At 50.4% G+C, this 27,164-nt stretch overlaps 1 protein-coding gene across 1 annotated transcript in view; it reads right to left on the reverse strand.

Annotated features, from left to right (window-relative positions):
• Window positions 1–27,164, reverse strand: part of Sdk2 (sidekick cell adhesion molecule 2) — a 280,717-nt gene that overhangs the window by 72,869 nt on the left and 180,684 nt on the right. The window contains exons 6-16 of the mRNA XM_075990014.1: window positions 21,261–21,372; window positions 19,676–19,866; window positions 19,441–19,524; window positions 16,592–16,786; window positions 15,877–15,993; window positions 14,840–15,007; window positions 13,922–14,024; window positions 5,109–5,285; window positions 2,589–2,725; window positions 1,513–1,660; window positions 153–293 (exon numbers count right to left, since the gene is read on the reverse strand). Of these exons, the coding sequence (XP_075846129.1) occupies window positions 153–293; window positions 1,513–1,660; window positions 2,589–2,725; window positions 5,109–5,285; window positions 13,922–14,024; window positions 14,840–15,007; window positions 15,877–15,993; window positions 16,592–16,786; window positions 19,441–19,524; window positions 19,676–19,866; window positions 21,261–21,372 (1,573 nt within the window). The remainder of the gene's footprint in view (window positions 1–152; window positions 294–1,512; window positions 1,661–2,588; window positions 2,726–5,108; window positions 5,286–13,921; window positions 14,025–14,839; window positions 15,008–15,876; window positions 15,994–16,591; window positions 16,787–19,440; window positions 19,525–19,675; window positions 19,867–21,260; window positions 21,373–27,164) is intronic.

The raw sequence follows: 27,164 nt of genomic DNA on the forward strand, positions 1-27,164 counted from the left end.
AACCCCTCCTGCCATAGCGTGGGCATTTCTCATCAGCTGGTCTTTGTGAGTCGGCAAGGATCCACCATGGAGTTTTACCGTTTTCTCATCCACTCCCACCTCCCAGCGCCCTCGGGGTAGGGTACCCTCCTGGCCCTAGGGTGGGCCTGTACCTGATGATGTAACCCTTGAGGATCCCATTCTGGTGGCTCTCAGGAGGCGGTTGCCACTGGATCATGATGGACTGGTTGGTCCGGCCACTGGCAATAACATTCTGTGGAGGGGCTGTGGGGGGCTCTTCGGGGAGGGAAACCCTGGAGCCAAAAAAAAAAAAAAACTCAGCAAGTATGGTCAGGACTTTACCCTATCTCTATCCCCTTATCTCTACCCTGTCTACACAGGCATGTGATAGGACAAAGGGGCCAGTCACACTACACACTGTCTGGGGATAATTCTGAAACCCTTGCTGTGTGCTTTTGGGAAGCTCAGTTAATGTCTCTTTGTGGATTTTTTTTTTGAGACAGGGTCTTGCTTTGCAGCCCAGGATGGCCTTGAACTTGTGACCCTCCTCCTTCAGCCTCCTGAGTATAGGGTTACAGGCTTTTGAGCTTTTTAGGAATAAGGGATCCGCTACGTCCCACAGGCTCAGGTGGTGGGCCTCACCTAGACCTCCTTGCTGGGTAAGCAGAGTCCCAGGACAGGTGTGTGGCCATGTCTGGGGAGGAGCCCCAGCCCCCAGCCTGCTAGCCCCCATCCGCCTGCCTTCTCAAACTAAGCACCGCATTTCTGTCTACGGCATGGCCGGGGAACTCAGTGCTCTGCCCGAGCCTATTTTTCACACCACTGACACTTGTCCATTAAAAACAAAAGTTAATTATTTTTGATGGATGTCTTTCCCTTTTTTCTTTTTTCCCCCTGCTCTCTGATGGATAGCTTCTCGAACAGTCCTGTCTGCTCCCAGCTTTTAAAGTGAGGGTGTTTTAACCTTTGCGGTGGTGACTCGGGGCTATAAGCACAGAGATTCCTGCCAAGTACGAATTGGCACCTAGCACAGCTGCAGGCACAGCAGAAGTGGGGAGGGGCTCCTGGCGCTCCGAGGTTCCCTGCTGCGTCTGCGAGACTTTCCAGTGGTTGAACCACCGTTCGTTCAGTGTGCCACCCGGGGGCCAAACCCAGATTGGCACATAGTAAATGTGTGTGTGTGTGTGTGTGTGTGTGTGTGAATGTGTGTGTGTATGGGAGGAGTGCATATGTGCCTCTGTGTGTGTGTGCATGCATGTGCGCACATACATGCGTTAGCATGCAGACAAGATATAGACATCAGGCATCTCAGGATTTGCTCATCTCTGCCACCTCACGCCTTCCCTGGGAAACAAGTCAGAGATAACCATTCCCCCATTCTACAGAGTGGAAGATGACCTTGGGCAGGCAGAGACACTGAACCAGACCCACCCTGTGTCTTGCCCCAGTGTGTCACTGGGTTTGGTGGCAGGCAGGTGGAGTCTCACTTAGGGGGACAGGTGTGCCCCTCACCTTTCTGTGTCCTTGCTGAACTGTCCTTTGCCCACGTCGTTGACAGCACAGAGGCGGAACTGGTAAGAACGAGCGGGAACCAGTCCCTTGACCATCACTGAGGTAGCTTCTGGGTCCACACTGGCAAGGAGAATGGTCCATGGAGCATCTGCAGACACACAGGGGTTGGGGCAGAGGGGGCCATTGTGCAGGTGGGCGATGAGACATGCTCCCTTTTTATTATGTTAATTTTCAAATTTATTTCCTTTTGTGTGTATATGTGTGTGTCTATGGGTATGCATGAGCCATGGCGTTATTTGGAGGTCAGAGGACAACTTGAGTGTGTTGGATCTGTCCCACCACATGGCTTCCAAGGACTGAACTCCGGTCATCAATCTCAGAAGCAGGTGCTTTTACTGGTTGGGCCATCTTGCCAGCCAGTGATGTGATGGATTTTACTTTTTATTCCCAGACCTCTCCTTTGGGTTGTCAGGATAGTGAGCGCCTCCCTAACTTGGTCCAGTATAGGTCACCATGTCAGCTCTTTTGGGTTCCACTAGCCCATGTGACCCAGGGGTTGGAGGGAGATGGGAGGAAGTAGAAGCAGGGGTTCATGGGAATTGAGATGCCTCATCCCCTTGAGCTCTGGAAGAGCTGCACCAAGGATATCATTCAGATTGCACTGGCTAACACCGAAGTTCACAGTGGGGCATTTGTAAGAAGAATAACTGATGTCTTTGAGGCTGCTGCTGGGCCAGGTCCCACACAAGCCCCTTCCCCTACATTTCAAAGCCCAGGTTGGCTTTGAATTCATGATTCTCTTGCCTCATTCTCCCAAACGCTGGAGTTACAGGCTATACTCCCATGCAAGGCTCCCCTGTGCAAGTCGTAATAACCTGCCAACTGTGTGGGGATCACTTGTGATCCTGGAAGTGTGTTCTTTTCACGCGTGAGGAAGCCATGGTTGCCCAGGGGGAAGATCTCAGAGGCCCGGAAGAGTATTATGGGGTGGCTGATGCACACAGGCCATCTTCCAGCTCATGTGCCCCTTGGCCTGGGTTGTAAGACATACAGGAAGGTGACAGTGGGGACCTTACTGTTTTCCGACATCTCCAGGATGTAGCGCATCAAGGGGCTGTTGCCATCGAATGGTTTGGCCCAGGTCAGGTTGATGGCGCGCCTCTCCACAGCGCTGAGTGTTGCCACGGGGTGCTCAGGGGCGTGGGGAAGCTGCCTGGAGGAGAGAGATGTGTGGAGGGCCCATCCCAAGTACTAAGCTCTGCCTTCGGGTGACAGCAATGCTGGAGATTGAGCGAGTCTTATGTTATCTGTGTACTAGATAACGCTGCCCTTCATGCTAAACTAGTCTTCCACCTGCTATGTAGAACAAGATGACTTCCTCCCTCCACCTTCCAAATCCTTAGATTATAGGCATGTGCTGCCCGACAGCCAATACCATCCTCAGCTAAGTAGCTGTGATCACCCACAGAGGACCCTCAACAAGATTACCATATGGAAACCTACTACCAGAGAAGCTTCCTAAAATGTGTATACATATATGCATATGTAAGAGGAGTTCAGGGGCTGGAGGAATGGCTCAGAGGTTAAGAGCACCAGCTGCCCTTCCAGAGGTCCTGAGTTTGACTCCCAGCAACCACATGGTGGCTCACAACCATCTATAATGGGATCTGATGCCCTCTTCTGGAGTGCAGGCAGAACACTGTATACATAATAAATACATCTTAAAAATTAAATAAAAAACAGAAGGAGTTCAAATGGAGCTACTCTCTAATAGGGGCACAATGGCTCTACTAGATACCAGCCTATAATTTTATAGGCGATCCAATAAAACAGTCCAGTGCCATGTATAGGGTGTCCTTTTTTTAAGCTGTTGGTCAGTGGGATCCCATAACTGTCTCTCCATTACAATAGGCTGTTGCTGTTGCTTTTGGTTACCTTCCAGAGCTTGATGCTGAGGACACCCGTAAACTAGTGTCACAGGACATAGATAAATCAGGCTGGCACCAACCTGAAGCTTCAGCCCTACTGGCTTGCTTTTATATTTCTGGGAGGTTCAATATATACTATTGGGGGGGAAAAAGTAATCAATAGTCTTATACAGTTGTGAATCCTGCAAGCTACAATAATAACTAGCTTGACAAGATACACTCATTGGTACAATAATGGCACAGATGTCATGGGAGTAACCAGCCACTTTTTTTTTTCTGCTTGGACTTAAGGCCTGCTTCCCAAGATGGAATTCAGGCCAGATACCACTAAAGGGGCCTAAAACCTATGGTCATAGGGGAAGAATCTAATACCATCATTGTCCTCAGTAGATAAAGAAATTAACTGCCTCCTTGGTTTTTATCTTTATACTTTTAGATAAGGGCATCTTCCGGTCCTCACCAGAGAAGCTGCTTTTTGCCTTCAGTAAATGGTGATGAATACAGGGACCCATGGCGGGTCAACATACAGAGAGGAAGAGACTGTGAAGTGCTTAGCTATAAATGACACATTTATATCAACACCCCTCTTCCCCGCACCACCAGGGCTCAGGGATCATCTTGGAAGAAGGGGTAGAAAGACCCTAAGAACCAGAGGTAGTGAACCGCTACACAGAAACAGTATTTGCTGGGCATAACAGGAACACTGTACACAGGGACTGACAGTGGCTATGGCTGGATGCTCAGAACCAAATCAGCCAAAATCGCAGCATGGAACAGGGAAGGGCTCATGAGTCCAACCCATGGCTAAATATCTGACTGGAAACTGCCAGCTGCTGGCTGAGAAACCATCCCTTTTCTTTAGGGGTGCAATCCCAGAGAAGCTACCCATACTCCAGGAGATGGTTCTACCCCCACGCCCATGCAGGCAGCACTAAGAAAACTCAGTGGGTTTCAGAATAAAGTACATGAAGCGGAGAGGGAGAAGTGGTGGGGGTGTGGGGAGGACTTGGAGGGGAAGGCCAAGGGTAGATTTGATCAAAGGACACCATATGCAAGCATGAAATCCTCAAATGAGAAAAGGAAAGATTGCCAGTTGATGCGCCTTCATAGAGGAAGGTGGGGAGGCTTGGTCATCAGATCCTCACCTGAGATTCCCGCCAATCCCTCTTGCCCTCCCCTCCCCAGGGAGGCCTATCATCCTGTTCCAGCTGCATGTGATCTCAGAAGTGTAAATACAGGGTAGAAGTTTAACTGAAGAGGGGACTCCGTCAGTGCCACTATGAAGTCACCATCCGTACCGGAGTGGGACGTTTTGGTGACACAGCTGCCTTGGGGTCACCCATCCACCTGCAAGTAAGTCCAAGAAACTTATTTGGGCTGGACTGGGGGGGGGGGGTGGAAGCATCCTTTGATGTCTTGGTGACCTATCTGGAGTGTGTAGACGTTTGTGCCTGCAGATTCTTCTTTCTGGAGCTAGAGCCCCGTCAAAGGCCTCTGCAGACTTTTGCTTCTCACAGGGTGTCCCTGAGCTGAGGACCAGACCTAGCAGGATGCTCAGGAGGTGTCTTACGGAACTCTTGTCATGACCAAAAGGAGCTGGATGGCTTCGAATATGCCACTGCTGCCATTCCCGGTGTCCCCCCCCCCATCCCCCGCCCTTGTCCTTACCTGACGCGCAGGTGGGCATTTCGAGAGTCATTGCCACCAGCTGAGAGTACCCGGCAGGTGTATGTGCCAATGTCCCCTGACCATGTCTGCGAGATGTGTAGGGAGCCATTTCTGTCCAGCCGGATCCGGGGGTTGGTCTCCACAGCCAGGGTGGCCCCATCCTTCTCCCACACGTATCTATGGAGTGGGAGGGCAGATGGATCAGCCAAAGGAGATAGGGAAGTTTCTCGGGTCAGCCACGCCCAAGCCTCCTCCTGGAAGGAATCAGCCAAAGGGAGACAGAAGGCCATTTCAGGCCTCTCATAGATTGCCTCCAGGACTGGGCTTGTGGGCAGGGAGCAGGGCCTGGGAGGAGGCTGTTTCCTGGGGAAAAGCCTGGAAGTCTAGCGCTCCTGGGTCAGGTGCTAGGTCCGGGAGCATTCAAGCAGCAGGCCGTTACCGGTCATTTACACCTTGGGTTCAGACCTGGGTCAAAATGTTGCTACTTTTGGCCAGAAGCCATTGCAAAAGAGCCGCTGGGAAAGAGCCAGCCCAAGGAACTCCTCTGAAGATGTTAAAAGATTGCAGCTGGAGAAGAAATCAAAGTTTCCGGGGAGACTACATTTTGGAATTAGTTCTATGAGGGGGATCGTTAGATCGATGCATCACTGTGACAAATTGACCTTAGTGTCCAAAAAAAATCACTTTAGCTGTGGCCAGTCGGAACGAAGGGAGACTTGAGAAATGACATACACACCGGTGCGTGACAGTACAAAGTAGCTCCTCTAGAGCTGTTAGGGAGAAAACACAGCCATTATCATTGTCATGGACATATTCCAAGAACCTGCTCCTCGGAGGTGGGATGGGCAGTGCCCTCCAGGGAGGGTGGGCTATAGTTCTCAAAGGTGCAATATGTCACCCGGGGACAGTACTGGGTCAGCCTTAGGTCCTAGGGTTACCTGGAGGTAGAGAATGAAAGCCTACCAGTGAGAGTATACCTGCGGTATTTTAACCCCGAGTTTAAATAGAAAAATCAACAGAGATGTTAACTACTGGCAAGAAAAAAAAAAAGTCAAAACCAACCAAACAAACGAGGAAAAGAAGGACCATGGAAAAGAAAAGTTTTCCAGTACTGGGAGCCTACGATTAATATGGGAACATAAATCTCTATTTCTAGACTCTTCTGTGCTCTGCTGGGGGGCTGCAGTAATGCTCTCTCCTGGAGTTATAAGCTCTGGCCAAAGGCTGTCCCTGTCACCAGCAGCTTGCGATGTGATCTTGGGTAGGTTTATTTAACCATCTGTGACCCAGTTTGCCATCTGTAACACGTAGGACCCTCTGACTTCCTAAGGTAGTAGGGCTGATAGAGCCAATATGGAATACTTAGGGGAGTCCCAAACATGGCAAAGGGCCAGTAAGAGTCAGCCATGATGTTTTCATTGAAGAATATGTATATCAATAATTTCTAGTTATCAATCCATCCATTCACTCTAGTTACCTACGACTTGCCTATCTAAGTTTCCATCCATCCATCCATCCATCCATCCATCCATCCATCCATCCATCCATCCATCCATCATCCACATTTTCATATATACTGTTTTTAAAACTGTCTTTTCTCAACAAAGTATCATATGCTCTTTTCATGTGTTATTTCTATACCATACATAAAAAATACAATCACTCAGAGGCAGGAGGTTCGCACACAGTCCCCTTGGCACACCACTGACTCGCGACTGTTGGACATACTGTTACCGCCTTTCCCTCTACTGTAGCTAATAATGTGATGAACACCCTCGCTGAAAAATGTTTACCTGCACTCCACTTCTTCGAAGATAAATTATCAGCAGTGAAACTGCCAGGTTAATTTTAAAGGCTTTTAATATATGCTTAGAAATGGACAATAGCAGTCACTTCCCATTCATCTCGTTACCCGGAAAAGTATGATCCTTGCTAGCGTCCGCGGAGTGAGCAGCTTTTCCTTAAAAGCAGATCTATTTGCAGAGAGTTACTGCTGCTTAAGAGATACTCATGGCAAGCAGACACTCTTTGCTTTAGGCCATGATGCTCCAGGGAGCATATGTCCCTGCCTGGGAAGCATTTGTTACTAAACGCCAATCTAATTAATAGGTACTTGATTCTAATTAGGAATACGAGGGCTAGAAGGATAGGTTAGCAGCACAGGACAGTATGTGTACCAATCCAGAATGTAGATACTCTATAGTGGGCTCAGTGAGCTATGGCCCATTACATGCTTATATATTTAAAGTTATTTTTAAAAAATGAAACAAAGATTTATTGTTTTTATGTTGTACATATGAGTGTATGCTTGCATGCATGTATATGTGCACTCTCTCTCTCTCTCTCTGTGTGTGTGTGTGTATGTGTGCCTAGTGCTTGTGGAGGACAGACAAGAGCATTGGATTCCCTGGAACTGGAGTTACAGATAATTGTGGTCTCCCATATAGATGCTGGGAATCAAACTCAAGTCCTCTGGAAGAGCAGTAACTGCTCAGCCACTTCTCCAGGCCCCATATAAGGAAGTTTTATCGCAACATGGACATACCTGTTTGTGGACATATTACAGATGGAGTTGCTTAGTGGTGAAAAAGACAATGCGGCTCTCAAAGCTAAAACAGTTACTTCTGGTCCTTTATAGGAATGGTTTATTGATTGACCTCTGTGCTATAAAATCTGGTTTCTGTAATGACTCAATGACATAAAACCCAAACAAAAACAGAGCTGGTGAGATGGCTCGGAGGGTAAAGGTGCTTCCTGACAACCAGATGACTCAAGCATCCACACGGTGGGAAGAAAGACCTGACTCCTCCTCCAGGTTTTCCTCTGCCTTCCACAGGTCCACACAATGAAACAATGTACAAATTCCTTCCCAACAACAGAAGAGGATAAGACAAAAGGAAAGGTCCTTTCCATAAACAATGCTGGAACCACGGGATGTCACATACAGGACAGATAGAGCTGTAGTCACTAGCCTCATACCTGTCACAAAAAATTAATTCAAAATTGGTCACAAATCTAAATGTAGGATGCAGGATCCCCCAGCTGCTAGGGGATAATGTAAAATCTGCACAGCCTCGCCTTTGGTACTAACTCCATATACTACATGAAATGCCTGATCCCTGGGAGAAAGGGTTGATAAGATGGACTTTGTCAAAATTAAAATTTTCTGCTCTTCTACAGATATTGCCAAGAGACTGAAAAGAGAAGCCACAGACTGGGAGAGAAATGTTTGCACAACAAATATCTGATAAGGCACTGTTATCCAAAATATACAGAGACTTCTTAAAACTCAACCATAAGAAAACAAATGCCTGATTAAAAACCGGCTGAAGTCCTTGACAGGCACCTGTCTGATGAAGACACACACAGAGGGAAGCAGAAATGAGATGTTCTCCTCCTAGGCCACGGAGAAATGCAAATTAGAGCAGCCAATGGGCTGGAGCGAAGGCTCAGCCGTGGAGAGTGTATACAGTTACAGAGGACTGGAATTCCATTCCCAGCACCAGGTCAGGAAGCTCACAACTGCCTGTAACTCCAGCTCCAAAGGCTTTGACGCCCTCTTCTGGACTCCATGGGCACTGCACTTATAGGCACATACCCCACCCCCAGACACATATGTGCATAATAAACAAACAAACAAACAAACAAACAAACAAACCTCAGAACAGCAACAAGAACAAGAGCCACACCACAACTAAGAATGGCCAGCATCAATTACCCAGTGCCTGCCAGGGGAATACTCCGTTCCTCCAAGACGTGCACCACCAATCTGGAAGACGGTTGGGTGCTTGTTTTCTCCCCGCCTCTTCTCACAGGGTCTCTATGTAGCCCTGGACGGCCTAAATTTACTATGTAGACCAAGATGGCCTCTAACCCACAGAGATCTGTCTGCCTCTGCCTCCTGGGTCCAGGGATTGAAGATGTGTACCATCAACTTTGGCTTGGATGGTTTCTTACAAAATTAAATAAAACCTATACTTAACCAGGCATGGTGGCTCATGTCTGTCATCTTAGCACTGAAAAGGGAGAATGACTACAAGTTTCAGCCCTTGGGCTATATGATAAGAACTTATCTCAAAGACACACATACACACACACACACACCTCTGACCCCAAATCACACTCTTGGCATTATTATTTTCACAAATCAAAGTTGAAATAAGTAAAATATGAATAACCTCCAAGTCTCTTCAGCTCACGAGGGTAGACAATTTCCAGACGAATCTAGTTATATAACTGTCTGTCAAATCATGTGGCCAGTGGTCCTTCTGGGACCCTTTTGGCTCTAGATCACAATAGACAATCCCGAGCAAATCAGAGACGTGCCAACAATTTGGATACCAGAACGCTTATAATGAGATTTCTCCATATTAGCAAAAATTTAGAAATAATAAAAAAAATGCAGTCAGTGTGAACTGGCAAACTATATTTCACCCACACAATGGACTCCAAGCAATCCTGTAATTGAGTTGATGCAAAAATATTTATTGACATGGCACACGGGGCACAGTAGGTCCTTAAGGGAAAAAAGATTAGAGAACAGAGAATGTCTGGCTCCCTTAATGGAACTCAAATATCATTAGCGACGGTGTCTAATTAAGGGGAACGGTTAGCTGGTGTTTTTCTCCATCCTTTTCCTTTTTGGTTGATCTGCATTCTCCTCCTAAAATGTAATCGATTCATTACATAGTAAAAGTAAAAAAAAATTTATTAATAGTAATAATGTCTCCGAGTGTACCCATCAGGTTCTGTCTAGATCTGGACCTAGATACCAAATAGATTCTTCTAGAATGGCTTTAGAGACATTCTATGCTGGCAGCTTGCAGCTGTCTGGGCCTCCTCCCTGGGGCCCAGCTTTGTCTTGACAACACATCACTTGGGATTTGAGCGGCCAAGGCTTCAGTGTGATCGGTTTACCCCTTTCTAGCCTGCTCAGGGAACCCCATTGTGCTTGGTAGCTAGAATACCCTGTTTCTTGGGAAAAAATACCAGAATCACTGGGGAGCTTTCAAAATGTTGAGATTTTTCCCTCCCCACCTATTTATCTCAAGGCTGCGGGGGACAGCAGGGGCCTGCACCACCCGAGGGACACAGGCTGGGAGTAGAGACAAAGGGCCGGTTGTTTGGATAGAATAGGTATCCATCCTACCAATTTGCAGAGGAGGAGGTGGTGACGAGAGCTCACTTCTTTCTCCTTTCCTCATAAGAAGATTATGTGGCATGGCTACTTCAGCCTCAGGTGGGGATGTGTGTAGTGATCTTTCATTTGTATTTTAATAAATAAAGCTTGCCTGAAGATCAGAGAGTAAAACAGCCCCACTGGTAAGCCTTACAGACCAGGCAGTGGTGACACACACCTTTAATCCCTGTAGCTACACTAGTTTGCCACAGAAACTGGGTGGTAGTGGTGCATACCTTTAATCCCATCCCTAGATAGGATTATAAAATGGGAGGAGACAGCTCTCACACACAGTCTCATTCTGAGATTCCCAGAGGCAGGATCGCCATTTGGAACTGAGGTAGAGGTAAGAGCCAGTGGCTGGCTATTTGGCTTTTCTGATCTTCACGTTGAACCCCAATTTCTGTCTCTGGGTTTTTTTAGATTCATTTATTTATTATGTATACAGTATTGTGTCTGCCTGCATGCCAGAAGAGAGCACTGGATATCATCACAGATGGTTGTGAGCCACCATGTGGTTGCTGGGAACTGAACTCAGGACCTTTGGAAGAGCAGGCAGTGCTCTTAACCACTGAGCCATCTCTCCAGCCCCTGTCTCTGGGTTTTTATTAATCGGGCTACAGATGACTTCTAGGAAAGTTCCACCAGGGGGTTCCTATTTGTAAGTTACTGGGAAACCCAGAGAGTGGGTCTGTAGAAGCAAGGGTACCCCAAGTTCTATTCTGTCAGGAACCACCCAGAAGTGTAATAAGACACACTGTCTGCCTGAAATAGAAATAAGTGACATTTTAATACATAAATATCAACGGAGGGACTGGGGCAGATGGCTCGGTGGATATGGTGCTTGTTATGCAAGCATGAGGACCCGAACTTGGCCCCTCAGCACCATGTAGAAAGCTGGGCAGGGCCATACATGTGTGTTATCTCAATGCCTGGGCATAGAGATCTCTGGGGCTCACCGGCATGCTGATCTGGCCAAGCTGTAAGTTCCAGGTTTAGTGAGAAACCCTTAGAGACTGATAGAGAGAGGCACCTGATGTCTATCTCTGGTCTGCATGCTCACGCACGTACATGCGCACATGCATGCACACACACACACACACAGAGGCACATAAGCACTCCTCCCATACACACACACACACACACGCATGTGTGTGCACACAAGGCACATATGCACTCCCATGCACACACGTTCACACGCCCACATGTGCAGGTAAGGCACATATACACTCACATGCACACACATATTCACACACACAGAGGCACTTATGCACTCGCGTACACAAACACATATATCCACACACAAACACACACGCATGCGTGTGTACACACACAGGGCACATATGCACACACACAAATATTCACACACACATGCAATGGAAACAGTTGCTGAGTTAACAGTGGTTACTTAGGTTTTTCAACAAGTGGCTGTAGAAAAGGACACTACCATGTTATGCCAGACCATGAGCCCCAGCGGCACGGATGCGGCTTTTCCCTGAGGACAGGTTTACAGTTGCTTTATTAACTTTTTCTTTTAGAGAAAAGTCTGGTAAAGTCATGACTAAGGATCCTGAAATTGATCTGCCTACATCCCGACCAGCTCTGCGTGACTTCAGGCTTATGTCTGTGTTCTGTGCTGGCATGTGAAAATGCCCCCAAAGGTCCATGTCAAACCCTTCATGAGTCATTCTTTGCCTGGGGTCCTGCAATCCTGGTTCCTCAGAACGCTGTACTGACTGGCTGACTCTGCTCCGGTCCTCTTCCAAGTGACCAGCAGGTGGCGCCCCAGGATACAGTTGTGTAGCTAAGAGGCCCTGTCTGCGGGAGGCAGGAGTGCCCACCCCGTTGGCCTCCATGCCAATTGTGTGATAGTGCTACTGCTCATTAGCAGGACAGCAACATGCTGGGATCTTCTCAAGAGCTCCCAGGAGAGCATGAAGGGACACCACACAGCCTCCTGGTTGTAGCTGCCAGTCTTCTTACAGTTTGGGGGTACACCGGGTGTCCTTGCTCAAGTTTGGGTATTTGGGAACTTCAGTACACAGATGACTTTCTCAGCCACTACACTGGCTTCCAGAGCCACACTGAGCTCTTGAGGGACTACATACCTTAAGGTCAAGTTCCTGGCTTCCCCATAGCAGGGAAGGGGTGACTTCAGTTCAGGGATTTTCCCTTACAAGACCTCTTCCATGGTCATCCCCTGGGGTCACCTTCTGCCCTATCTCTATGTTCATCTCTTTGTATTCTTCTTTTTAAAATTTTTATGTATATTGATGTTTTGCATGTATGTCTGTGAGGTAGAATTACAGACAGTGGTGAGCTGCCATGTGGGTGCTGGGAATTGAATCTAGGTCTTCTGGAAGAAGAGCCAATGCTCTTAACTGCTGAGCCATCTCTCCATCCCCCTCTTTGTCTTCCTAACCGGATCTCTCCATGATGAATATTAAAATAAGACATGAAGACCTTACAATAGGTGCTTAAACTAATTAGTTCACAAGAGGTTCGTTGGGGGTCTGAAAAGTAGGGAGTGTGCACGTTGGAGTCCTCCATCTCTTCATCCTAAATGCCTTTCTTTCCTTTCCTCCCTTCCTTCTCCTCCTTTGTGGTGCCTTTTCTTTGTGTGTGCAACATATGTTCACAAAATGTACATGTTATCTATGTACATGTGTGTAGTGTATGCGCACAATATGTGCATGGTGTATATGCACATGTATGTGTAGTTATGTGCAAATATGCACACGTGTGCGTAGTGTATGGGTACAATATGTCCATGGTGTACATATATATGCACATGTGCGTGTTGTGTACAATATGTCCATGGTGTATATGCACATGTGCGTGTTGTGTACAATATGTCCATGGTGTATATGCACATGTGTGTGTTGTGTATGTGTACAATATGTTCATGGTGTATATGCACATGTGTGGGTAGTGTATGTGTACAGTATACACATGGTGTATATGTACATGTGTGTAGTGTATGTGTACAATATGTACACGGTGTATATGCACATGTGTATAGTGTATGTATACAATATATACATGGTGTATACGCACATGTATATAGTGTATGTGCACATACGCACGCATGTGTACGGTGTGTGTACAATATGTGCATGGTGTATATGCACATGTGTGGGTAGTGTGTGTGCACATATGCACACATGTGTTCAGTATATTGTGTAATATGTTCATGGTGTATATGCATGTGTGTGGAGGCCATAGGCGGATATTAGGTGTCCTGTCTATAGCTCTCTTCAGACGGTGTCTCGCCCTGAACCTGGCATTAAGCTGAGCAAGCTCCAACAGTCCTCCTTTGCCTCTCTACAGGGCTAGGGTTATAAGCATCTATGTAGCTACATCCTGCTTTGGATATATGTATGCAGCTGCACCCAACTTTTGGGGGCTGGGATTTGAACTCAGATCCTTATGCTTACACAGCAAGTGTTCTTAGCTCTGAGTCATCTCCCAAACCTTCCTCCTTGTTCTGTTTCTCTGCCTTCCACTTTGTCCACACAGCTCTCACAGCGCGGTCCCCAGATGCTCACTCAGCCTCATCCATACCCAGTTCTGGGATCAGCTCCCCATGATGTCATCCTGACATCAGCAACCCCCGCCACTTTTCCTGGAGTACCTGACAGTCACTCTAGGATCGTGGGTCACTCCGCACACCATGGAGGCCTGGGTGCCCTTGATGACACTCTGGTCCTGAGGGGGCTTGGTGATGCGGGTCCGGGCTGTAAGACAAGGTAGAGACAGTGCGGCAAGCAGGGACATGGTGGCAGGGATGTGGGGCTGGCACAGGAGGGACATTCCTGGGGTGATCTGGGGCTGTACATCCAGATGTTTGGAGAGGATGTACGATGATCTCATGTGTAGACAGGTGTGGATACCATATAAAAGTCTCAGAAGAGTGGAAAGGACAAAATGTCCCAGGGACTCTGATTCTTAGAAGCCACAAACATGCTGGGGACTCAGAGTGCCAGGGAGGGAAGGGAAACTGCAACTGAGAGTCATCAGGACCATTAGGGCAGCTTGTTGGTGACAGGCAGGGTCTAGTTATTCACCCCAGGGCCTAGGGCTCAGCCTGGACAGGTGGCCATAGTCGGGGTGTACACCCCAAGTGGAAGAGGCTTGAGACGTCTTTTGGCATCTCTCCAGGCTGATCAGCGCCAGGTGGCTCACCTGAATGGGCCTTACCACTATGCCACCAATGCCACTAATGTCAGCTGCTTTCTTGGCAGCACGAGGGCAGGAAAGGGGCTGAGAGGGACACCGTCTGGCCCACAGAGTCAAAAATATTTACACTCTGGCCTTGTGTTGATTTCTGCCCCTAAAATACACAAGACAGCTTTTTACAGATCTCTGGACTCAGCCAAGCATGGTACAGCCTCCCCATCCCGTGGCCTTGCTGGCAGAGCCATCACCCCCTGGTTCTTGGCTTCTAAGTTAATTTGTCACCATCCCTGTGACAGGAAGAGCCTTGGCTGCGTCAGCAACACAATATGAAAGTGCAGATGCTGGCAGCCCGCCACTATGAAGAGTCACTCACCCCATACGACCAGGTCTGCCGAGGCCTCGTCGACTCCCCGAGAGTTGGTGGCCAAACAGGTGTAGGTACCGGCGTCAGAGATGTGGGTTGGGCTAATGAGCAGGCTTCCAGACTCCAGCAGGGTGAAGCGAGGCAGCTGAACAGAGCCGCTGGCTAAGATGCGTTCCCCTGAGGTGACAAAGCGATTGCCGGGGTGTCAGAGGCAGCCTTGATGTCGGCCTTAGATGCTCAGTCCTAGAAGGTCTCAGGAACCCACCCAGCTCTGGAAATGTTAAATGGGTTGGAGACAGGCCTGAGCTTGGGCTTGGTGACAGGCCCAGGCTCGCAGGGACGCAGGGTAGCGGTACCCCTTACGGGACACCCTTGGTGACAGGCCCAGGCTCGCAGGGACACAGGGTAGCGGTACCCCTTACGGGACACCCTTGGTGACGGGCCCAGGATCGCAGGGACGCAGAGTAGCGGTACCCCTTACGGGACACCCTTTTTGCCGCTTCTCCACCCACCACCATGTCTGCCCTTCACCAGAGAAGGCCACGCTCTGTGTGCTATTGCTGCTAGCATCGGCCAGCCATGGCCTGGAGGCAGCTGCATTTGGGCTGGGAAGAGAAGGCAGGAGACAGACTGACAAGGTGATGATGGGTATATCCTGCCACAGGACAGGATGCTTCTGGGGAGAGTCACCTTCAGGGGAGCTGAGGAGGAGAGGGACGAACGGGGGGTGCAGCAGGGCAGTGCAGGGGAGACGTGTGCGAGAGAGACAGAGATAAAGAGATAGACTGATAGACAGGTAGATGGATAAAGATACCACCAGGTCAGGACTGACCTCTTGCAGTGGGATGTAAGAGGTCTTGGGTCTGGCCTTGGAGAGAGAGAGAGACAGGAAAACACAGAGCAACATGGTTTGTGAAGATGGGTGGTACACTGTACAGCCTTTCCAATTATACACATGGAACTCGATTTGCCTAGCTCCTGAAATGAGATTTGTGCTGTCCTCGACCGTCACACGGCTATGCCCTCTGAATGTCCGTCCCATTTACCTTTCTGCCAAGTGATAGCAGGTCGCGGTGCCCCCGAGGTCTCACACGCCAGGACCACCGACATTCCGTCAATCACCGTACTGTCAAGGGGGCCCCTGGTGATATTAGGGGCAATGCCTGTAGAGGAAGACAGCAGGATCTATTAACCTAGGAAGAGACCTAATAGGCCAGATGCTCCGAGCCCGCAAAAAGACCGGCCCTCTCCTCCATCCGCTGGCCCTGGTGTTACAGGGTCTTTTGCAGGGAGATCTATGAGAGGTCCAGATGCACCTGTCAGGATAGCTCTACCTTCTGGAACCTCAGGCCTCCACTGAGGGGAAACTGAGAGCCCAGAGCGCAGCTTACACCCTCAGTGACAAAGTCAGTAGGACTTGACCTCCAGTGAACACGCAGTAGCTTGTCTAAGAATGCAAAGTTGAGAGCTGCCTTCGTGCTAGGGCTCCAGGACCCTGGGGGACTCCTGTGTCTTGACACAGCAAATGGGATTGGCTCTTCTCCAAGGGCATCAGGAACCCTAGGACCTCTGAAGATGGTCACGAGGGAGCAGGGTTCCCTTTCCTCTGGCAAAATGCAGTGCTGAAAGGACCCGATGAGCTGGTGCCACAAGGGATAGGCTCCTATTCTAGTGCGGTCCCGACCCACCGTACTCCTCAGCAGTGGGGAGGTACACTGTGCCTCATGCGGCAGCTCAGGGGCAGCAAGGGAGGACACTCACTGGTGACGGCCAGGTAGGTGGAGGTCTGCGCCTCTCCAGCGGCATTGTGGGCGAAGCACTGGAGCATGCCGGTGTCATCGGGCAGCAGGCCGCTGATCTGCAGGCTGCCATCGCTGCGCTGCTTGAAGCGGGGCAACTTCTCCACCTCCACCAATGCAGCGTCCTTGTACCAGGTGATAGAGGGAGGTGGCACCCCTGTAGGAGGCCAGGGCCACCGTCAGCCACTATGTCCCCTTGTCTGCAGGAGGTCCTAGGGCACTTTGCTTTCTAGAAGCTTCTCCTAGACATTGATTTTAGGGAGTTTGTTCTTGGAAAACTCTCAAGACTTTTGGCATACAGAAGAGATTTTTCAGAAAATTAAAATTTCTTAGAATCAGTCTTCCACAGAAATGCTTCACTGGGGATTTTTTTAGAGGGGAGGTTCATTATTATTGTCGTTTAAATGTTTATGTACCATTACGGGGAGAGGGCAAGCATGTGCCACTGCACGTATGTGGAGGCCAGAGGACAGCTTTGTGAGGTTAGTTTTCTCCTTTATGTAGGTTCCAGGCATTGAACCCAGATTGTCAGGTTTTTTTTGGCAAGCACCTTTACCCAAAGAGGCATCCCATCTGCTTCTATTATATTAAGACTTGCATTTTAAATTATGTGCGTGCGTGCGCTTGCGCGCATGTATGTGTGTGTGTGAGCCCAAAGTAGCCAGAGGCATCCATCCCACCCAGACCTGGAGATGTAGGTGGTAAGAATCCTGATGTGAATCCTGGGAACTGAACCCAGGTCCTTGCCATAAGTAGTATGAACTTTTAACCTCTGAGCTATTAATAATTATTATTATTACTATTATTATATGTATTTATGTGTACGAGTATTCTTCCTACATGTATGTATTACATCATATATGTAACTGGTGCACATAGGGTTCAGAAGAGGACATCTGGAATTATGGGTCCTTGTGAATTACCATGTATATGGGTGCTGGGAGTCAAACCTAGGTCCCCTGCAAGAGCAACAATGGCTCTTAACTGCCAGTCATCTCTTCAGGCCCTATTGTTATTTTTGAGACAGAGATTTATGTAGCCCAGGCTTCCCGTGAACTCTCAATGTAGCCAAGGATGACCTTGACTTTCTGATCCTCCTGCCTTGACCTCCCAAGAGCTAGTATTACAAAGGGTGTGTGATATCACGCCTGGTTTATACAGTGCTGGGGATTGAAGCAGGGTTTTGCCCATGCTATGCAAACACTGCCAACTGAGCAAACTCTCCATCCCTGGCTTCGCATTCATTGACTTCTACATCTTCATTATTATTAAGTATTTTGGACAAGGTCCTGCTCGATAGCCCAGTTGTCTTGGAAGTCACTATAGCCCAGGCTAGCCTTGGACTCATGTCAACCCTCTCTCCTTAGCCTCTTGAGCAGGGGTGGCAGGTGTGGTTTTAATTTTTTACTGTAATGCTTAGCTCAGCCTTCTGTATATTGTGCTAACCCCCATGCCGCTCCCAACCCCCTGACAATTGAGCTTAGGTGGAGAAGCAGGCAGAGAGGCTTCTGTCCTGTGGCAGGTGCCCAGAAGTCCCATCTCTGCTCTTCACACAGAGGAAGATGGATATCTCCATCCCTTGGTCTGGTTCTCTCTCCTCATAGATGTCTCTTGGTTCTCCCAAAGTCCCCTTCATCCTCCCTCCCTCTGACTCTGCTCAAACTTGACTTCCCCAGGGGCATTCTACACTCTCAAGGGGCAGCCACAGCTCTGCACCCACCCCCTGCACCCTCCCACCCTGCAGTTCATCATCGCCACGCTTCGTCCATTGGACGACACCGATTCCCTGCTATTCATTGCAACATGATGGGGGATCAGGGTGTGGCTTACAATCGACAGCTTGTCATGATTTAATTGGCAGCCTTTTTTCTTTCTTAGTGGCACATAAAATAAGGGGGCACCTCACGGCTCGTGGCATTTTGAATGAGATGAAATAAGGCATCTTTATTTGTTTATTGGTTTCTTCATCTCTTTGCAAACATGTACGCTGGAAAACAGGAGGGATCTGGCTACATGGCTCATCTGTGGACGCAGCCTGGCTTACTCCCCTTGGGTGGCCAAGAGTGAGTGACCCTGCTGAGATTAGGTGGCAGCAGTGTCCACCTGCCACTCCTCTGTCCCCACAGGTCCTCATCTTTGCCTCTGCCCACGGGTCTCAGGAGAGCTGCAGCTCCACAAACCCCTCTACGCTACTTGGGCCATATCTACTCCCTGGCTCAGGATTCTCTATTCTCTGGGTAGCCTGGAACTCACTGCAATTCTCCTGCCTCAGCCACTGGCTGCTAGGATGCTTCAGCTCCGACACTCCAAGCGACAGTACCCTTTTACTCTCTATCCCCTGATGATAGCTGCCTTTAGGCTCGGCTCTGTCAGGATGGGGGCAGTGAGCATGGGAAACTGCGGGTTAAGTAGGACCCGCAGGGGGAGAGGACCAAGCCAGGCAACCCCCACCTCAAATGGGCTGAGTGGGTGACACTCGTTCAGGTGAGACACACCAGGTCTGCGGATGCTGGCAAAATGGTGATTCGGCATTGTCTACAACTCTCAAATTATGGGCAATTTGGGTCTGTCACCTGTCCTGAAATTACGGTAATTTGGGCTCATTTGTAACCCTGGAGTTACGTGGGTTGATTTGCAGCCCGAGATTACGGTAATTTGGCTGTTTGTTTCCTGGGTGCCAGCACCTAGCCAGCCTGTCACTGTTTAGTGATGTGGTCTGAAGAGGGAGGTGGGGCTTAAAGATGTCTTGACAGGGGTGGGAGAGGCTGGAGGTCTGGGGTCCTTGTTCCCACACCCCTGCCTCTGTGTTACCTTTGGCTCGACAGGGGATGTCCACCACCTTCTCCATCTCTGCTGTGATGTGTCTCTCGGGCTCTTTGACAAACTGAGGGGGCTCTGCCGAGGAAGGACCAGGAGACAGGATTAGAGGCTTATTGCTTTTATATTTAGCCACGGTGGAGATGGCAGCTGGCCACACCTGCTGTGGTCTCTGCTTGCTCCTTCCTTCTCCCACAGCAGATGAGCCCCAGGACTTTCCCTGACTTACCCAGCACCGAGAGGTAGGCTCCCCTGGTGACGGGGGCCACACTGCTACTGCGCAGCACGGCCTCGCACTGGTAGTAGCCGGCGTCACTGACAGTGGGGTTGGTGATGGTGAGCCTGCGGTTGTAATCACTGATACCGTTGGAGAGCAGGGCCCCGTCTTTCTTCCAGACGATGTGCAGCTTAATCAGAGGCCTAGGGGACCAGGGAAGCAAAGCTGCCCTCAGACAAGGGTGCCTGGAAGGCGATGGGGGGCAGCAGGGCAAGTATGGGAAGGAGCAGGACGGAGCTGGCTAGCACCTTGTCACTTCCTAGTGGAAGGAAGCTTTAAGACAAGTTCCTAAAATGCCTTGAAGATCAGCTTTCCCATCTGTAGGATGGGGGCAACTGTAGCAGCCCTGAGTGACAGGGGAGCCTGTCAGTCACGGACAATGCTCCCAACAGGGCCGGTACACAGTGGTAGCTGCACACACAGCTCTGAAAGAGCCTGTCCCACAGCTCAGCTCTCCCAGGGCCCACACCTTCCCTTCTTTGAATATGTGACCTAAGATTCATGGAGGGTGAGGGGAAATAATAAGGAGAGATCCGACACAAGGGCAGACAGACAAACCCACCCTTATCTTTGAGAAGTAAGGAGAGTTCAGCTCTCTTCCCACCACCATGGGCCCCTGTACTCCAAACTCCAGGGACCTGGTTTGTTTGGACATTCCTTCCTAGTTCCTAGTGGTTCCTAAGGATGGGACTCCCCAAGTGGGGTGGGGCTAGCTATTTGGGGCACTCGGAATCTTCCAGAAAAATCCTCTGGAATCCTCAGCTGGAGGGGACCTTGGGACTGTCAGTCTAATTCTCTAGCCACAACATGACTTGACCTCCACTGGGTACCCAGGCAGGACAGGCCGCAGTCAGGACACCCCCTGCATGTCTTACGGCGAGGTGTGTGTCATGACACACTCATAGACGAGCACATGAGGCCCATTGTGGAGCAGGGAGCTGGGGCTTCCAGGGGAACTGGCTTCAGCTCAGCCCTGCTTTTGGCCACATGGTGTGTAGACTACCTGCCCTTTCTGGGCTGTAGGGCTCTTGGCACCCACGTCATGTTGGGGGGAAAAGAGGCCCCATGGAAAGTTCTCATCACACAGTCCTCTTAGGAGGAGGCTCAGAGACGATCTAACAGTCTCCTCTGTGGGAAATGGAGAGACACAATAGTACCTTACAAAGTCCATGTTGGGCTCACCTTGTGTGTCATCTACCATACCCGGCCCACTTCTACGTACCCCGCATACAGAAGGGCTCTGTTCTGAGGGACCGTCTTCCCCTCTCTGGACCACTCTGTGTTAGGAGCACAGAGATCCACCCTCTGGCTCCACAGCCTGGGCAAAATCTATCTGCCACCAGCTCCCCATGGCTGGCTCTTTTCCCTTGACACCCAAGACTAAGGAACACAGTTGGGCGTGTCTGGCACCCTGGAGCTACAGTGTTCACCTGCCATCCCTCCTGCTCTCACTGGTCTTCGTCTGACCGGGCTCCCAGACCCTCCCCAAAGACGACCGTGCTCCTGGCTCCACTTCAACCAAAGAAGTGCCACCCACCTGGCATTTGCCACACACTCCATGGTCACCTCCGAGGTTCCGGCCACAACACTAGTGTTCTTGGGTGGGATGATGATGGTTGGCGCGATGGGGTCAGCAGGTCCCCCGACATCTGAGAAGAGGTCACGTATTAGGAGGGTGGAGTCAGAGAGCCCGTCTCTGCCTGCCCATGCGGTACACAGAGGCTTTGGTCCTCAGAGCACAGAGTAGGTGGCAATACAGGAAGTCCCATAGCTGTACCTCTGGGCAGACTTGGGACTGCCCTCTTCCTTTCCTCAGGAGTCTAAGTGTCAGGGGAGCTCTGGGGGGGGAGGGAGTCCATTGCTCTCAGAGGCCTGCAAGTCAGCCACACCCTTCCACTCACTACTCCCCTCAAAAATACTCCTCCTGGCCCAAATCCGCCTTACTGACCCTACTTTGCCATTCATCCTTGACCCCTGTACCAGACCCCACACACTCTACACCCAACACAGCAGCGTCCTGTCCCTCCCCGGTGGAGAACACAGTCTTCCAAGCAAAGCAGCTGCCATCTTCCTCAGATCAGCAGCACGGGCTTGCGAGAGTCCATTAGACTCCCGTCTGTGGACGGTTGAGATTCCCTCAGAGAAGGAAGGGGTGGGGAGAGACTGCACTGTCACCTGAGATTCTGGCTGCTCCTCTTAGCCATCTGTCTGCAATTAAGCCCCAATTTCAGGAGGCTTCAAGTTCGGGTGGTGGTAGAGCTTACTCTGTGGGCTTGAAGCTACATGGCTGTGGGGAAGCCAATACCATGCGGGGTGAAGACACTCCAATATGGCTGCTTTGGGGTTTCCAAGCCCCTTTCCATAGCTCCTCTCCCAAGCTCTGTAAGTAAGTCTGGTAAACTCATTGGTTCCCTGGTATTGTGGTTTGGATGAGCAACGTCTTCTGCACGCTCACACATTTGAACTCTTGGCCCTCAGCTGTTGGTACTGTTGGGGAGGTTATGGGAACTTTGCTGAAGGAAGTATGCACTGGGGGCGGGCTATGAGAGTTTACATCCTTGCCCATCTTTGAGCTTGCTCTAGTTAACGTTTGAGCGGAAAGAGTGATGGATGCTCTTTTAGCTCCCTGCCCCGGCTGCTTGCAGCCATGTCTCCTTGCCCTGGCTGCCTGCGGCCATAGCTCCTTGCCCTGGCTGCCTGCGGCCATGGCTCCCTGCCATCATGGACTCTCCCTCTGAGACCGGAAGTCAAAAGTGTTTTACCAGAGCAACGAAAAACAGCTAGTACACCTGGGCGGACGGGGGGCTTGGATGTAATTCTACTTTGGCTTGTCATTGACACCTTATAATGAAGCGGGAGGCATTTACATCTCTTCAGGGAAGAGATTCTCCCACTAGTCTCCCCCCCTGCTTCAGGGCCACTCGGCAGCTATGGATGTGACTTCACTTGGAAACAGGGTCTTTGCAGGTGTAACTGAGATCACGGTATTGCATTGGGATGGGCTCTCCATCCAATGGAACGGCATCCTTCTGCACAGGAATTGGGGACTCCAGATACAAGACCCACTTGGGAGAAGCCAAGTAAAGGTAGAAGTGGAGACCGGATCCAAGAAGAGAATGCCACAGATGCCACCAGCTGCAAGCAGCGGAGGAGGCTGTGGTGACCCCTAAAGCCCCCTGAGAGAGAATGGGGACCTACTGACCCCTTGGCTTCCGATTTTACCTCCAGACCCACCAAAAAAGTCTGTTCTTATGCTAAAAATTCTTCATGTGGTGGCATGTTGTTATGGTGACCACATGGGACCAGTCCAGATGTTGGCATGGGAGCTGAGGTGGTGCTGGCTGTGGGCTTGTGTCTCTTGATGGTTCATGTGTTGGGGCTCTATTGCTGACACGATAGCTTTGGGGCTGAGCCTATAGAGCTGATGAGATTGGCTAGGGTTGGGAGGGTGTGACCTCCACCATGGGATTGGTACCTTCAGCCTCTCTTGTTCCCTTCCTGTCCCCCTCTTCTCAGTATCTCTTATCTCTTGCCTCTTTCTTCTCTATCTCTGTCACCTTTCTCTGCTGTGTTACCATTCCTCTCTCTCTTCCTTCCTTCTCGGTCTGTTTCTCTCTCCCTCCCTCTTTCCCTTCCTCTCTTCTTCAGCCACACGAGGGCACAATGAATGAGCAGGCAACAGGTCCCTGTCAGGAATCATGTCCTCACCGGCTCTGCCATGTGCCTCCCCGACCTTGGTCTCTAACGTCGGACCCGTGACAGTATGAATGACCACAGCTTAAGGCTGAGCATATGGCTTTGTCACAGCCCCTGAGCTGATGCTTAGTCCTGGCAGCCACTACGTCTCCAGCACGGGACATGCACACGCTGGTCGGGAGGTGTGCAAACACACCTGTGTGACTGACGAACTGCCACAGCTGCCGATGTCACTGTCGGTTTTCCAGGACACAGGACGGAAATGAATGAGAGCTTCCCCGAGAGAGCTTATGAAATCAAAGGTGAAGAAACACCCCTGCTGTGTGGACAGGGTGGTGTCATGGCCGTTCTGTGTACTCTGGGCCCTGCCAGAGGCGCCCGGCTCCTCTTTAGGGGGTCAGCACAGGCCCAGCACTGCCTATAGCCTTGGCATCCACTCTGCACCTGTTCCTAGCTCTTAAAATACACCCTGAGAGGACTCTTTTTCTTGCGCGACAAATCTATCTAGTTGGCCCCCTTCCAGGACTCTTTAGAGGGAGACGGCTGTGACAGCTTGCACAGGTGTAGGTGTGGAGGTATCCTCTGTGGGCCAGGAGGGGGGCACATCCTATCCTTGTCGCCACTGTGAGCCACCGTGGCCAGCCCCAGGCAGGTTTCCTGAGCTGAGCTCTCGGCCTTGTTAGAAACAGCCGAGGAAGAATAGGAATAAAATGTAAAAATAAAGTAAAATGAAGGGGCAAGGAGGCGGCATATAAAGCAGAGTAATTGCAACAATATAAAGCCTCATGTAGGTGCCATAAAGTGCGATCGGATTGAAAGCTGCTGATATAGCTGAATCCATAAACGTGTGCTCTAAGTTGTTTATTACATGCCCGCGCGCAGGTACCATGGCCCAGATTAATGGGCCACACCGAGGAGACAGACTGTTAGAGTCCAAGTCGGTGCTGCTGGCCTGATAAACAGACAGCCTGGAGGAAGGCGAGTTACGGGGAGGTAGAGATTAAATAACGAGGGCTGCCAGCGTGACACCGGGACACCCCCCCCCCCCCAGCATGTGGCCGGGTCTAGGCAGCAGCCTACGGGGCTGGAGGGGAATCGTGCTGGCTGAGGACCCTTGGTACAGGGAGGGGGCTTGCTCTGTCCCGGGTCTTGTCTCTCTCTCTCTCTCTCTCTCTCTCTCTCTCTCTCTCTCTCTCTCTGTGTGTGTGTGTGTGAGAGAGAGAGAGAGAGAGAGAGAGAGAGAGAGAGAGAGAGAGAGAGAGAGACAGAGATCTATTTCACTCAGTTTTCTCAGGACAAAGGGGTAATAAAAGTCATTTTATTGGGGCCTGGGATATAGCTCAGAGGATAGAGTGGTTGCCTAGCATGCAGGAGGCTCTGGGTTCAGTTTCCAATGTGGTAGCTGGGAGAAGTAGCAGAGCTAGGGGACAGTAGTGGGCATGGAGGCTTGAGCCTTTATTCCCAGAGCCTGGGAGGCAGAGGTAGGTGGATCTCAGTGAGTTTGAGGCTAGCCTGGTCTACAGCGCGAGTTCCAGGCTAGCCAGGGCTACTATATGGTGAGATCCTGTCTCAAAACCATGACTAGGCATGGCAGCACATTGTAATCCCAGTAGGCCTGAGGTAGGAAAGTCAGGAGTTTAAGGGTATCCTGAGCTACTACTGAGTCCAAGGTTAAGTATGGGCTGTAGGAGACCCTGTCTGAACAACAACAACAGCCCCAAAACCAAAAAATTAAAATAACCACTAGAGCTAGGCTAGGTGATGTAAGCTTATTATCATTGCTGCTTGGTGGGGGTGGAGGGTGGGGGTGAGGAGAATGAAGACTGAACCAAGAAGACAGAGAATTCAAGGCCAACCTGTGTAACCCAGCAAGACCCTGTCTCAAAATAAAAACTAAGAGGAACTAGGGAACACAGTTCAGCTATCTCTGGGTTCTGGGATCAATTTCTATACTGAAAAAAAAAATGGTAGCACTTGTCTGGGCGGTGTGAATTCAGGTCCCCGCTCAACATGTCTTGCTTGGTGGATATCAGGAATGGGGAATTCCCACATAGAAAGGTGGTAGAATCTGTCCTCCTGGAGAGGAAAGCTGGGAGTCTCACCAATACCAAGGAGCGGCTCAGCTGGTCCAGCATGCGTGCGCAAAGTAGGCACTCAGTGAAGTTAGTCCTCCCGGCAACAGCCTACCTGCGTTGGGAAGAGCTGCCCCCATCACCCCACAGCTGAGTGTTGGGCCTTGCCCTTATACCGAGAGGTGGGAGTTACAGAGCCTCAAGGGTTCCCAACTGATAGAGAGATAGCCATGCCCAGCCTTTGAGGGATAAGTGTATGGGGGTGGGTGTATGGCTTCAGAGAAGTTCCTAGACTTGGGGGGTCTTGAGAGAAGAAAGAAGGGTGTTCTATAACAGAACTATATATTCAAGGGTGTAGACACCACAGTGGTGGCACTCAGAGACAAGGAGCGGGGGAGGCAGAGTTCATGATCTTGGCTTGCTGGCCCTCCCCAGACCACTCCTTTTGGCCTGCTGGAGGAAGGGCTCAGGGGTTCTCATACATTACCCAGCCACACCCACCTGTGTTCCCCAGCACCATTCTAAGCACAGGGCAAACAAAAGGTGAGCGATGCCTCATGCTAGGAAGCCCATTTTCCATCCCTGCTGCTGTGGGGGTGAACCAGATTTGACTGGGGGATGCTGGGTTGGGTTGCGCTTGGTGGCTGAAGACATATGTGCCCAGCTGGGACAAGGGAACAAAGCCAACAGGTCTCAGTGATTGTCTAGTGGCGGAGGAAGAGGGCAGAAGGGTCATGATGGTTGAGAGTGGAAGCTTAGTGATGGGACCCTTTATAGAACCGTGGGAAAGTCCAGGGAGAAATTAGGTTTCAAAGGGAGATGTGCTTGGGTTCTGTGGCATTGTTTGAGATGGTGAGGAGATGTCTGGATGGCTGGAGATGTTCAGAGCTGCCAGGCTTGGGGCCTCCTGGTGTGGTCTTGGCATCGACTCATAGCATTCAGGAGTGAGGGATGAAGGATGAGCCAGGACGCTGGGCTTTCTCACTTCCTGCAACAGGAAATGGCGGTGTGGAAGGACCCATGAATGTTGCAGAGTGTGGGGTGCAGGCCCCTACAGTTCAGGAGATAGGGCCAGGCCAGGGGTGAGGGAATGGGGTGTCTAGGTGATAGGGGCAGGGGCTGGCATCCAAGATGGGAACAAGCAGAGAGAGGTAGCCTAGCTAGGGAGACTCTGACAGAGCCAGGGAGGGAGACATCGGTGGCCTGAGACTTGTGTTTTCCTCCTGATATGGACGGCATGAGAGTACAGTGGAGCCCAGGGCCCAGGCTTTGTCGCTACCCAGTGTGGGTCCCATGCCTGACTGTCAGGGATTAGGAAAACCCACTGGGAAGTGGATGATATGATTTCTTTGGTCTATCTCCTCAGCTTTTGTTGCCTGTGAAATGTGGGTAACGGGAGCCGGTTACACGACACAGCAGTGACAGGCACGTGACACCAGGTCTGAGGATCACGTGGTAGAAGGAGAGAAGAGACTCCTTCAGGTTGTCTCTGGCTCCCGAGTGGGTGCTGTGGCATGTGTGCCCTCCAATAACTGTCATATAAAGTACGGATAATGGCAGTTTAACCATCTGCCACCGACGATGCCGTAAGAGGCCGCCAGCAGCCCATCAGAGTGCCCAGAGCCCTGAGTCCTGAGGAAGCAGGCAATGGTTCTGAGTGGAGGATAACGAAG

Source organism: Microtus pennsylvanicus, chromosome 11, assembly GCF_037038515.1.
Source record: "Microtus pennsylvanicus isolate mMicPen1 chromosome 11, mMicPen1.hap1, whole genome shotgun sequence".
Taxonomy (NCBI): domain Eukaryota; kingdom Metazoa; phylum Chordata; class Mammalia; order Rodentia; family Cricetidae; genus Microtus; species Microtus pennsylvanicus.